Here is a 12,961-nt window from a genome sequence, read left to right as displayed (position 1 = left end):
AAAATGTGTCTGTGGTATGTTAGGATTTATGCGTACCTATATTTTCCTGAAATAAATTTAAGGTTATTATGGTTGATATTGTGAATATAGTCCATGTTGAATTATAATTACTGAACAAATAGATCTATTTAGTATTTGCGAATATATATTTGTAATATAACAAAACATAACTTTAAAGAAATAAAAATTTTAATTTATAACAAAGTCTACGATACTTATATAATTTAAGAAAAATTTAAATAAAACTGACATAAAAAGTACAAAATGTTTTTGATTATTATGATATATACAATAAAAATAAATGTGATGAAACATGTTGTAATAAAGAAACAGCATAAAAGTAAAAAAATATACAGTTGGAACATAAGGAGAAAATTTGAAACAAAAATAGGTCAAAAACAAGTATCAAGATTTATATTTTCTAATGCATTTCAAAATAAATCTTTTCATTTGAAGAGTTGCAATGAGGCTTTGAAATTTCTTTTTCGTTCAGTGGTAATATTTTAGCTACACCATGGAATATTGGATGAGAGTATTTGCTGTAAACCTAAATAAAGAAAAAAAATAATTATTAAAGAGGTCACTAAAATAAAAATTATAATTATGAAACCAAAATTTATTTTTATAATTTTTGTTAAAGTTATTACATTTTATTAAACGCTTACCATATTTAGTGAAGTAGTGTCGATATTTCGAATCATTGAATTTAATTCAGATGTAAGTTGGATAATATCTTTTTCAGTATATGATGTGTAATATACAAGAGTGTCGTCCCATTGTTGTTTGTTGGTCATCTTTAAAGCCAACCACAAAGCTGCAGCAGCTATCTTGGAAGCAGATCGATCAACAAATTGATAACTTTGAAGGGACAATTCAAGGATAAATCGAGCTAATGTAAGAGCCTTCATACCACATTTTGTACATTTGGCAAAACGTCGAAGAAATCGATAAGAGATTGGAGCGTTGATGTCAAATCCAACTTGTGCAAGAATATTTCTTTCCATTGACAATAATTCGCTTCTTTTGTATGCATCGTCACAAATGAAAAGGTAATCATCAACGCATGGAATATTACTTTCCTGAAAATATATTTAAAAAAATGTTATTTACTGACATTTTACAAAATTAAAACGTTATTATTCAAATTTTATGTTATGTTTTTAACTGCAATGTTTATTTACTTACATCAAATTTGGCTGCAATGATTAAGCATGTGGCTCCAAGAAGTTGTAGTTTTTCTCTTGATAAATCAACTTGTTGTAAATACAGATCTACCAACTTGACGGCCAAATACAAAGTTTCATGATTGAGTTGAAATTTTTCTTGAATCTAAAAAAAGATAATTAGTTAATATTATAATATACTATATAATACAGTTAGTAGTTTTTACCTTAAATAATATATAGAAAACATTAAATAAATATTCTAATATTTACCTCAACCATCCAATCTACAAGAATCGCTCTCATTTTAGGTGTGACGTCATTGGAAGAAAGAAAATCAGATTTGATTACAAAATGTTGTTCACGTGAGCGCATATATTCAAAGATGTCGTAAGCATATTCCGGAGCTTCATAAATGTTGTTTTTATTTGCTACATCAATGTCATTAAATTTTAATTTCTTTGATGAATTGATTTTTGAAGCAATGTTGGTGATGTCAGTTAAAGCTTTTCTTTTGTTTGGTGAACCTCTTGCTGGTGAAGTTACTTTTCTTTTACGAGAATGTTGAACAGAAACCATATTTAAATTTTGATAGTTTAAATTATATACTTATTGCTGAATTCAAATAATGATAATGACAAATGGCACTTGTTACAAAGTTTATATACTATTTTTTCTAAGTTCAATAACACAGTTATTATCGTAATCAAAAAACTTTAAAGAGCTTATCTATGTCAATTCCACTTGAAAATGTAGTTGTTGATAAGTGTGCTTATAATTTTTATCTTAGTCTGATAAGACTTCATTAAATATTATCAGTAAAAAGAATAAAGATTTAATTACTTTTATTTTCCGCTACTTGAAACGTTTATTATTGTTGTTTGTTGATAAGACTTCAAAAATACTACAATAAGTTTTTATTTAAAACTGCCTTTTCTAGCCTTAGTCTTAATTTTTAAAACTTAAAATATATTTTGTTTATTTTTAAATGACATCAATTATACTTGAGTAATTATTTAAATTTTCTGCGTTTTTATTTAAAAAAAAAATCTATTGCTGTATAGACCCTTTTCTTTTTTTTTCATTCTAATTTATTGATGTTTCAAGTAAGAAAAAATATCTTCAATGACTATCCTGTCTTTTTTGCATATTAAATTTTAAAATAAAAAAAGAAACATTAACATTTACCAAGATTAAACAAAAACTGTTAAACGTGTTGTTTTTATTTGCACATGTGCATGACGTCATAAAATACAAAACTAAATTCAAACCGAGGTATAGAAAAGTGGCAAATAACCCGCGCATTCCAATGTTTGCTACATCTTGTTTTTACTAAACTTGGATGTTTGTTTGGAAGAGACAATCCACAGTTTTTGACATGTGTTCAAATAGTTTGTTTGTCTTAACGCGACGTGGTTTGTTTCATTGATTTTATTTTGTTTAGCAGTAATGTTAGCAACGCTAAAGCAGGAAACGTCGTTGTGAAACATTAAACAAATTATACCAATTTTATTCAAATAAAAAAAACAATAGTATGACAAGATTTTTGGTTATTGAAATATACATATTTTTAACCTTTTTTGCATATTATACTAGAATGTTTGTAAACGAAAACACCTTGGACTTTCGTATTTAAAAAGGGAGTAGCAATATAAGAAAAATCCAGTATTGAATTTACTTTAAAAAAAATTGAATAGATAAACGTATTCTTTACAAACTTCATATTAAAAATAAGTTAACAATAAAAAAGTGTCTGGTAAAAAGTAACTAACAAGATTGAGCTACTAAGTTGCAAGTTCAAGTTTGCTCTATTGTTTGGGTATACTCGTAACACAACGTAAGAAGCTCTTATCTGATAATCTACAATGTCTTCGACGCCTTTATGTTTAAACTTGTAACTTGAACAAAAGGATTACGTAACAAGTCTTACAAATATTATCTTTTCGCTAATATGTTTTTGTTGACGGTCGATGCTAAAGTTTTATGTTTATCTAAAAAAAAATTGTGTGATGCCTAAAATACTTTTAGTCTAGGTAGTTAAGACTACATTTAGATTTTAAACACCATAAATGTAGACAAAGCTTAGCTACTTTAAACAAATTATTCGCTTTAGCAAAAATTTTAGAATAAAGAAGTATATAACCAAGATAGAAAAGTATTTAGTAAAACCTTCTTACAAGGTAATTTATTTTTATGTATGAAACTTATTCCACATTTTAAAAAATTGTAACATGATTTTACTGTTATTACATAGTATAATGAATAAAGATAGATTAGTTATTAAGTAATCTTCTTTAAAACATTTATTTTAAAAGTTTTACATAATATTTCTTCAATCAGTTACAAAAGAGTAAGTTAGCTCATTTATTTATTTTAAATACTTAAAATTAAAGTTCAGTAAAATATTTATTATGTAAGTTTATGATAAATAAAAATTAATATAAATTTAAAAACGGTTATTGTAAGCTGCTGATTAAAATAATATATTCGATCAATTATTTTTTTCAATTTTCAAACAAATTTTTGCAGTTCAAATAAAATTTATCATATGTGTAATAAATGCGTGGTTTTGCTTCTGATAACAAATAGTTGAAGTCTTAACAGAGCCAAATAAGCATTAAAGACACACTTATTAACAACAAACATCAAGTGAAATTGACATAAGCAAGATGTTTAATGTTTTTATACTAAGAATAACAACTGTAAGTTGCCCAAAAAAATAATATATATAGGTTGTAACAAATGCTTTTTGTCATTAACAAATTGCGTAAGCAGTTACTTTGTTTATTGATCACGTATTATATATTTAATTATTATTTTTTATTTAGATATTATTTAACAAACTTTTACAATTACTATGTCTGAAAATGAAAATATAAAACTTGTTAAAAATTCTCGCAAAAGAAGAGCACCTATCCCAGTAAAGGATTTACCGAACAAAAGAAAAGTTTTAACTGACATCACCAACGTTGCTTCAAAAATCAACTCACCCAAGAAATTAAAATTTAATGACATCGATGTAGCAAATAAAAGCAACATTTACGAAACTCCAGAATATGCTTTTGACATCTTTGAATATATGCGATCACGTGAACAACATTTTGTCATTCAATCTGATTTTCTTTCTTTCAACGACGTCACACCTAAAATGAGAGCGATACTTGTAGATTGGATGGTTGAGGTGAACATTTACATATTAATTAATATAATTAATAAATTAGCATATAATGCATACTATCTTTATTAAAATATTTTCTGATATTAAAGTGTTCATTTTTGTTTATAGATTCAAGAAAAATTTCAACTCAATCATGAAACTTTGTATTTGGCCGTAAAGTTGGTTGATTTATATTTACACCAAGTCGATATATCAAGAGAAAAGTTACAACTTCTCGGAGCCACATGCTTAATCATTGCAGCTAAATTTGATGTAAGCATATGTAACATTACAGCAAATCTTTGATTACACAACAAAAAAAAGAATGAAGTTTAAAATTTTATGATGTCAGAAAAAATTCTATAATTATCTTTTATAAATTTTTAGGAAAGTAATATTCCATGCGTTGATGATTATTTATTCATTTGTGACGATGCATACAAAAGAAGCGAGTTATTGTCAATAGAAAGATCTATATTTGATCAAGTTGGATTTGACATCAACGTTCCAATCTCTTATCGATTTCTTCGTCGTTTTGCCAAATGTACAAAATGCGGAATGAAGACTCTTACATTAGCTCGATATATTCTCGAATCGTCCTTACTAAGTTATCAATTTGTTGATCGATCTGCTTCCAAGATGGCTGCTGCAGTTTTGTGGTTGGCTTTAAAGATGACCAACAAACAACAATGGGACGACACTCTTGTATATTACACATCATATACTGAAAAAGACATTATCCAACTTGCATCTGAATTAAATTCAATGATTCGAAATATCGATACTACATCATTCAATACGGTAAATATTTTAAACTTTGTAAGGCATAAACAAATGTTTGTTAATTAGCTAAACATTTTACTTAAAAAATAATGTAACATTTTCAATTGCAAAATTATTTTGTATTTTAGATTTTCATTAAATATTCAAGCCCAATTTTTTACCAAGTCGCTTCACACCAGACGATATCTCAAGAGGAAATCTACTCTTACCAGCAATTATCTCATAAAACAACCAAATTCTATTTCGAAGTATAATAGAAATGCAAATGTGTTCACACCGTTTTTTTCGTTTATTTTATTTGCAAAGTTTCATATTGTGTTCATGCAAAACAGTTTTACCCTTTTATTTTGTAAAGATATTTATACTTATTTATTTGTAGTATTGCTTATAAATTTTCGTGCACTTATTGTTTTGTATGTGAAATATTTTATCTGAGATTACAATATATAATAAAATTTATTAAAAAAACAACATTTTTTCATTTAACCTAAAAAATAAATAAAGTTTAAGATTTTTTGTACCAACATAGGCTTATGCAATTTATTTGCAGACATACCCATAAAAAAAGTTAAGCGAAATCGAAATTTATTACTTTCGGAACTAAATGTGTGCAAAAATGTGAGATTAGAAGCATGAAATAGAAGAAAATACGATCGACTTTTTTTCGCCTTAGGCGTATAGAGACAACGTAGCACGAAGAAATACTTAATTCCTAAAACTAGACAAGTAGCTTTTACAGACAAAATGATGACAAAAAATTAAAAAAAGGTTGTTTAAAGAGGTTTAGTTGAAGGTGACATACATTTTAATTTATGATACTTATTTCACTGGATTAACTTCAATTTATTTTATACAGATTTATTTAAAGCTGTATTCAAATAAGTTAAGGAATGAAAATATTGAAGAAATTTTTAATAACAAATTCAAAGAAAAGTTTCCGATTATAAATTTTTGCTACAAATCGACATTGATTATTTATATAAACTTTTATAAAATGGCTTTATTACAAAGAATAAGCCGAAATATATTAACATGTGGAATAATACCATCAAGCTGGTTAAGAAAAATTGGAAAAAGAAAACTTATCAAACTATTTGTTGTTGGTTTTCTCTTGTACTTACTTTTGGTTTTAATAAAAAGAAGATCACAAAGGTATGATATAAAAAAACTTGATTATTATATAGCTTGTACTTATACTCAATAAAAATATGTACAATTTTTTACGTACATAAATTTTTACTTTTGAATTTTTATAGTATGGTAATCCTGCCGAATCATCTTCAAATAAATAGCCTCTATGGCAAAGCAGTACAACGTTTACCTGGAAATAATGTAAAACCTCAAGCCAATGTACTTAACATAAAAGAAGATCCCCCATCCCGACATTTAATGGGAAAACGACCTCGCTGTTTAACTCAACCAGAAACTTTACGTATGTTTAAGTTTACTTTTAATATCAAGATTCTATTTAAACACTTATGACATTAAATATTATCATAACATTTAATATCATTAAATATTGCCCCTTTTAGTTTTACTTGGTATCAAAAAAAGACGTTGACTTTTGAATGTACATGCTATAACGAAATGTCATAATTTTATATTTAATTTCACAATAATTATACTTCTTAAATATATAAATACTGCCAAGATGAGTAGAGAGAAGTAATTGAAAACCACAAATTTGGTTAATCTATCTTTATCTATATTTCTTATAATTATAAGTTTAAATTACACTTAAATCTTGTAACTAGAATATGGTAAGGGTTAGTTGAAATACTGACATGCTAAAACAAAAAACGTAATTTATTTAATTTTATATATAATTTTTTTCAGTCGGCCCCTTAACTATATATACAAACATAACCCCGTCGTACGAAGAGGTAATAAATCAATCAGACCCTGATTTGATGTCTGGAGGCTGCTACAGGCCAACAAATTGCAAACCATTGTAAGTCATAATTCTATACACTATATGTAATGTAAAATAGATTGCTAACGTGTTACAATGTTATGTTGAAAATAAAAAAAAAAATAATTTAAAAAATATTCTTGTTTAGACAAAAAGTTGCTGTTATTATCCCGTTTAAAGATAGAGATGCCCATTTAAAAGCGTTGTTATATTATCTTCACCCAATTTTGCAGCGCCAGCAATCGTCATACTGTATATATGTGGGAGAACAGGTAGAAATTAAAGCTTAAGTTAAATAATTATACGTTAAGTATGATTTTTGAACGAAACTTTTTTATCCTAAATTCATATAAGGTTTATTTGATGTTTTTCTTAGTAGCAGTTGCAAAACAAAATAAATTATTAATCACAACAACAGATCAATTACAGCAAATAAATTTGAATTTAAGTATTAAAGTTGATTAATAATGCATAGGAAGTAAAATTTAAGAAAAAAAACAGTTCTATTTAAAGGAGAAACATTGTCAACTTAATTAGAAAATATTTAACTTATCCACATTAACAACTTGTTTTAGTTTGACAACGGCCAGTTTAACAAGGCAATGGTGATGAATGCAGCCTTTGAGGAAGTGATGAAACGGGATGCATATGATTGTATTATTTTCCATGATGTTGATATGATACCAGAGGACGATAGAAATATGTACATGTGTGGTAGTCAACCAAGGCATCTATCACCAGGTTATAAATAATGCTTTGATGTAAAATGTTTAGGCCTACCTCTACGGCAGCCTTACTAGAAATTCTTCGTATCGTAACCAACTCGTATCATTTGAGTAAAACTTTTTCAAGTATAAAATTTTACAAGCTGCAAAATAAGGTTATATTTTGACGCCACTTAATTTTATTGTAGAAGCATAGTAATTGATTTGGCTAATTTCGCTTGAAGTAGATTTAATAACATGGTTCGATTTACATTTTTCTTACAAAACATTTCATTTTAATTGACTGATACCAATTATAAGATCTCGCTTTCACTAAATGTTTTTTTCAAGTAGAAAAGTTTAAAAAAAACACAAATTTTTAAAATCTTATTCATATACAAAATCATAACTCCTCATATATTTATACATAGCAATTGACAAGTTTAATTATGCTCCGCGCTATGGAACTGACTTTGGAGGAGTTACAGCCATAAGTCCTCAACAATATAGAAAAGCAAACGGTCACTCCAACCAGTTTTGGGGATGGGGTGGAGAAGATAACGACATGGAATTTCGCATTTTTTACAGGTAGGGCTATTTTTAATTAGTGTGCTTTATTCAAGAATTGCCTAAACACAATGATAAAGTTAAACATACAGATTATTTTGCTGGCAATGTCTGAATGAGATATTTTGAGTAAATATGTATTCGAATTAAATGTATTTTTTTATACATAGTGAAATGAGAATTGTACCAAGTCCGATGAAAGTCGGAAGATACAAGATGATAAGACATAAGCATCCGTGGCAATTCAGTCCAAACAAATTTCCGTAAGTTAAAAAGATAATTTTACTTATCAACGCATTTTAAACACTGTTAAACAACAATTCTCTCTTTAGTTGGCGGTTGAACAAAACTCGAGAAGCAAGAGCAGAAACAGACGGACTTTCGGATTTACAATATCGAATGGTTTCAACAGATTTACAACCTACTTATACCAAGCTTATGATCGACATTCGTAAACTTGAAGTAAAACGGGTAACACTGTTTGTCGATGGCGTACCTACCATGGACGTCGACGTAAAACCAGGTAATTTAACCTAAAACTATTAAAGTTAATATAATGTCATAGTAACTAATATTAATACAGTAATTAAGTTTACTTAAATGAACTTATAGAGAAACACATTAAAACAATATTCTACACAACCAAATACTTACAAAAAACTAACCTCAAATCATCTAACCTAATAACCCCAACTTATTTTTCATATAGTTTAACCCTTAAGTATAGTATTGTCGTCGGGTTAAGTTGTTCAGGGTAAAGTTTTTCTAAAGTTAAACTGCTGAATCACGCTTAACCGAATTTATATGCGAAATATAAATATTAGGAGTGCTAGTCTTAAACGCTAGTGGCTATTAAACAAGGTTAACGTATTGCAATAAAAATTAGCAGTCTTAAACCACGTAAATATGCAAAGCGGAGAAACTGGTTTAATGCTTTAAACACTCTTTTTGTTTACCAGCTTTAATTAAATCGACGTACTTGCAAACAAATAACACATAATCTTTGATGCAATTCTTAATTAAAGTCATGTACAACTGCTTGTAGATTCTAAACTTAAATCTTTTTTTGGTAAAAATTAATAAATAATGCATAAGCGTCACGTGTGATAAGAATTATGTTAGGAATAAAAAAACATGAAGGGAATTAAAAGTTCACAATAAATTTAAAAATTAAAAAAATTAACAAAACGGTGTTTGTTAAGCGCATTATTTTAAATTTGACACGGCCCTATAATAAAAAACCATAATTAATTTTTAATTTTATAATTTTTGTTTTTTATTTTAGGGCCGTGTCGATGGGAAGAATACGAAGGAAAATATCTTGACTTTAGCATCGAGCTGAGCGATATACCAGAAGCGGCAGATTTTCGTATACCTCAAAAGGTTGTCAAACATTCTCCGGTCCCAGACACCGTGAATATAAAAATCCCTCCACCGCCGGAGGAAGAAAAGAGCACTCGATTCTCGATGGTCGAAAAATTTGCGGACGCGCTGAATTTATGCGAAACGTTGGCTCCTGAATGCCAAGGCATTTTGCGCGAAAACAGAGATGGTTACTATTCGTTACGAAAAAGCAACATGCCACGTCACATCGTGGTCACAAGCGCACGCGCCAATCCGCAAGGCAAGACGCGGTTTTATTTTCCAAACAAAGCAGCGTTCGTAAAATACTGTCCCGGCGATTCAGGGGATTTTCAATGGTTGACAAAACCGCTTATGTTAAACCCGGACTTGCACCAAAACATAACACAACACCGTTACAGCATCCAAGTACATTTTGCAGTAAGTAAAATTTTATTTTTAATATTTCTTTTAATTTTTTTTTATATCTGTGTGTTCGATGTTCTCACCACCAAAAGACGAAGGCGCTATTTGTCATTGGATCGAAAACAACGATTTTACTATTGAACGACCACACCTTATAGAAAAACCTGTTATTTATCCAAATCTAACCATTTCAAAAGAAGTTTGCGAGAAACTAGGCCCGCTTTGTGGGGGAGTAATGCAAGAGAGCGAAAATCAATTTTCATTGCATCCTTTTGGTTCACCGAGACACAAAGAAAATGTCCTCGAAAGATTGATCGAAGAAAATGGCGGTAAATTGCCATTGGGTTCTCTTCGTAACGACTTAAGACTGGCCGGTGTGAGACTACAAAACGATCTTAATGAAGAGGAGTTAGAAAAATCAAATTTAACAAAAAGAGCTTTTTGGGACTCAAGCAAACCCTACACAACCTACATTAAATACTGTCCCACTTTATTTGGTTCATACCAAAAAGTGCAAAAACCTGTTCGGATTTATGTGGGCAAAAATATTACTGAATGGTTAAATGATCTCAACGCGCATACGTTAGATCATTATTTCTCGTTTAGTATAGTGCTTGAGGTATCAAAACAATATCATTTGTAAATACGTCTTTTTTAGATTGGTTAGCTTTATATTGTTGCTTTATAGCTTTATAATCTAAAATGTTCCATTATAAATTTTACTCTTTACAACCTTAAAGTGATTTAAAAGTTAGTAAAAAAGTATAAACTGGACGCGGTTTGCAACTTTTGTATACTACTTAAATTCAAATATTATGAGAATAGTGCGACCCTAACAAAAAACCTTTTGTCCTGAACCTGTGTCCAGACCGGAAGGTTGCACTACCGAACAGTGATGTTTTGTAAATGTATGAAAATTCTTTAGATTAACAAAGCGCCAATGCAAAAAAAACTGCAAAGTAGTACCCATGGGAACCAAACTCAGGGCAATGGGTTGTAGATTTGTTTGTTTGTTAAAGTTAATACTAACAATACTGTTTTGTAGGTTCTTCTTCAACCTCCAGAGTTTTTATATTACCGCGACCACAAATTTTTCGAAGCACAGCAGAGCAAAGGAGAAAGTAAGAATGTGACATATTTTTTATTTATATATTTTAATTTCTTTTTTATTTATATTAAACAAATTTAATTTTTAGATTACTACACTTTTAACTGGGCCAATAGAAAAAAGCTTGATTTCTCAAACCCAGAAACTCCCCGGGAATTCACAGTCAAGAGCGCCGATTTTACAATAGCAAATATCCCAGGTTTTTATTCAAATTAACTTTAATAAATAAAAAGCAGTTCATGCGATACAAAACGCGGAAGTCGTACACAGCCATAACGTTTTAATTATCCTTTATTTTACCTTTAGGGTGTTATTCCGTCGAAAGTAAGATACAGGATAAACTTAATCAGCCTTACTTTCAATGGAATTGGTGGTTTGAAGTAACAACCGGGGACAGAGAAAAAGATGCTGAAATACGAGAGCAAAGTTGGAAGTAAGAAACACTTGGTTTTGCCAAACAAAAATTCAAAAAAACAAGGCTACTATTTTTTTCATATCACTTAAAGTTAATAGGTTTTAAGTTGCATTAATTAGGCATGTGATAATATGTCGTGTAAGCTATATGTAAACAATAGTGGTGCGCCAATTTTAATCTTTTAACAAAAAACTTTCTTATTGGTTTACTAGACAAATGATGCAAGAGAATGCAGTAGCACGAGAAAATGCCAAAGTGAGTCAACGTGCTGCAATGCAAGCTAAAAGAGAGGCAGAATTCCAAAGACAAATGGCCAAAATACACGTAAGTTTTTACCCATGGCAAAAATTCTATTTATGCAAATTGAATTAAAAGATTTAATACAGAACAATTAAAATATTAACCAACGTTTACATAAAAAGTTTCCAAAAAAAAACAAATATGCCTTTATAACACCAAAGTAAGTCTAGTTTGTAAAAAGTTGTACTTCGTTTAAAACAATTTCTGCTACAGAAAACTGACCTTGAACGCCAGAAAAAAACAGCTGGTGATGTGGTAATGGAGAATAACTATAATGCTAACACTGAGGACTATGCCGATAAAGAAAATGATGATAACGACGAACATTTTGGGAAAAAATGGAGGGTAAAATTTTTAAAAAATATTTTTTAAATTATCTACCACAAAAGTTTACTCTTAACTTTATTTTTAAATTTTTTTACGAGTTAAAAAAGGGCTATATATTTTTTTAAATATTTATAAATCGAAAAGGCTAATTTTTAATTTAAGTTCTTAGTTAAAAAAACAACTAATGGATTATTTCTTTCCTTTAGCCACTGTTTATCCCTGACATTTTCTTCAATTTTTTTCCTTTACAGAAGTTGTCATTAGACGAACAAATCGAAGTGGAAAAAGAAATTCTTTCAGATACGAAAAATGCAGGACAGATTGAGATTTACGATGCCAAGAAATCCCTTGCACCAATAAAACAAATAAAACCAACCATTTCACTTAAACCAGCTCGTGTGAAGGCATTTCACGTCGGCTTACCAAAACATAAATGACATTTTTAACCAACTAAAATGCCAAATAGATGGATGAATTATGTCTTTTTGCCTTCGTTTTTCTGTTACATTTACTTGAAACACAGTTGTTCAATATTTGCTTCACCTAATTATTGCAAGATACTTTTTTCCCTCAATGTCCCTAAAAGTTTAAATCCCCTTTGCTTTGTAAAACAGAAATACGGTAATTGGGGTTTATTTTTGTCAATAAATTTTTTTTATTTTGAAAATGGTGTCTCATTGTAATTTATCCTTTTTCATACAGATTCTCTATCAACAGTATCCCTTAATTTTCTTTCTAGCATAATAGTTTTAAGTTGG

General features: G+C 28.9%; 4 protein-coding genes across 4 annotated transcripts; 3 read left to right on the top strand and 1 right to left on the bottom strand.

Moving 5' to 3' along the window:
* Positions 1 to 421: 421 nt before the first annotated feature.
* On the bottom strand, positions 422 to 1,742 carry LOC145753381 (G2/mitotic-specific cyclin-B3-like). The gene is made up of 4 exons (XM_082569794.1): positions 1,437 to 1,742; positions 1,186 to 1,329; positions 666 to 1,079; positions 422 to 547 (listed from the first exon to the last, which is right to left on the bottom strand). Exons 1-4 carry the CDS (start codon positions 1,740 to 1,742, stop codon positions 422 to 424), a joined length of 990 nt encoding a protein of 329 aa, XP_082425920.1.
* A 2,278-nt stretch (positions 1,743 to 4,020) lies between these two features.
* LOC145753380 (G2/mitotic-specific cyclin-B3-like) lies at positions 4,021 to 5,357 on the top strand. Its single transcript, XM_082569793.1, has 4 exons — positions 4,021 to 4,344; positions 4,450 to 4,593; positions 4,708 to 5,121; positions 5,232 to 5,357. Exons 1-4 carry the CDS (start codon positions 4,021 to 4,023, stop codon positions 5,355 to 5,357), a joined length of 1,008 nt encoding a protein of 335 aa, XP_082425919.1.
* Positions 5,358 to 5,966: 609 nt separating this feature from the next.
* Positions 5,967 to 12,828, top strand: LOC145751788 (uncharacterized). Its single transcript, XM_082567891.1, has 15 exons — positions 5,967 to 6,255; positions 6,360 to 6,535; positions 6,940 to 7,054; positions 7,164 to 7,287; positions 7,591 to 7,756; positions 8,151 to 8,307; positions 8,457 to 8,549; positions 8,619 to 8,809; positions 9,572 to 10,068; positions 11,099 to 11,174; positions 11,250 to 11,360; positions 11,468 to 11,594; positions 11,789 to 11,900; positions 12,090 to 12,221; positions 12,455 to 12,828. The coding sequence occupies exons 1-15, from the start codon at positions 6,098 to 6,100 to the stop codon at positions 12,638 to 12,640; spliced, it is 2,421 nt and encodes an 806-aa protein (XP_082424017.1). The 5' UTR covers positions 5,967 to 6,097; the 3' UTR covers positions 12,641 to 12,828.
* On the top strand, positions 10,098 to 11,045 carry LOC145751791 (uncharacterized). The gene has a single exon (XM_082567896.1). The coding sequence runs from the start codon at positions 10,127 to 10,129 to the stop codon at positions 10,694 to 10,696; it is 570 nt and encodes a 189-aa protein (XP_082424022.1). The 5' UTR covers positions 10,098 to 10,126; the 3' UTR covers positions 10,697 to 11,045.
* Positions 12,829 to 12,961: the final 133 nt, after the last annotated feature.

This window comes from Corella eumyota, chromosome 5 (genome assembly GCF_963082875.1).
Source record: "Corella eumyota chromosome 5, kaCorEumy4.1, whole genome shotgun sequence".
NCBI lineage: Eukaryota > Metazoa > Chordata > Ascidiacea > Phlebobranchia > Corellidae > Corella > Corella eumyota.
Note: the sequence above shows the minus strand (reverse complement) of the source record. Positions and strands in the feature narration are given on the sequence as shown.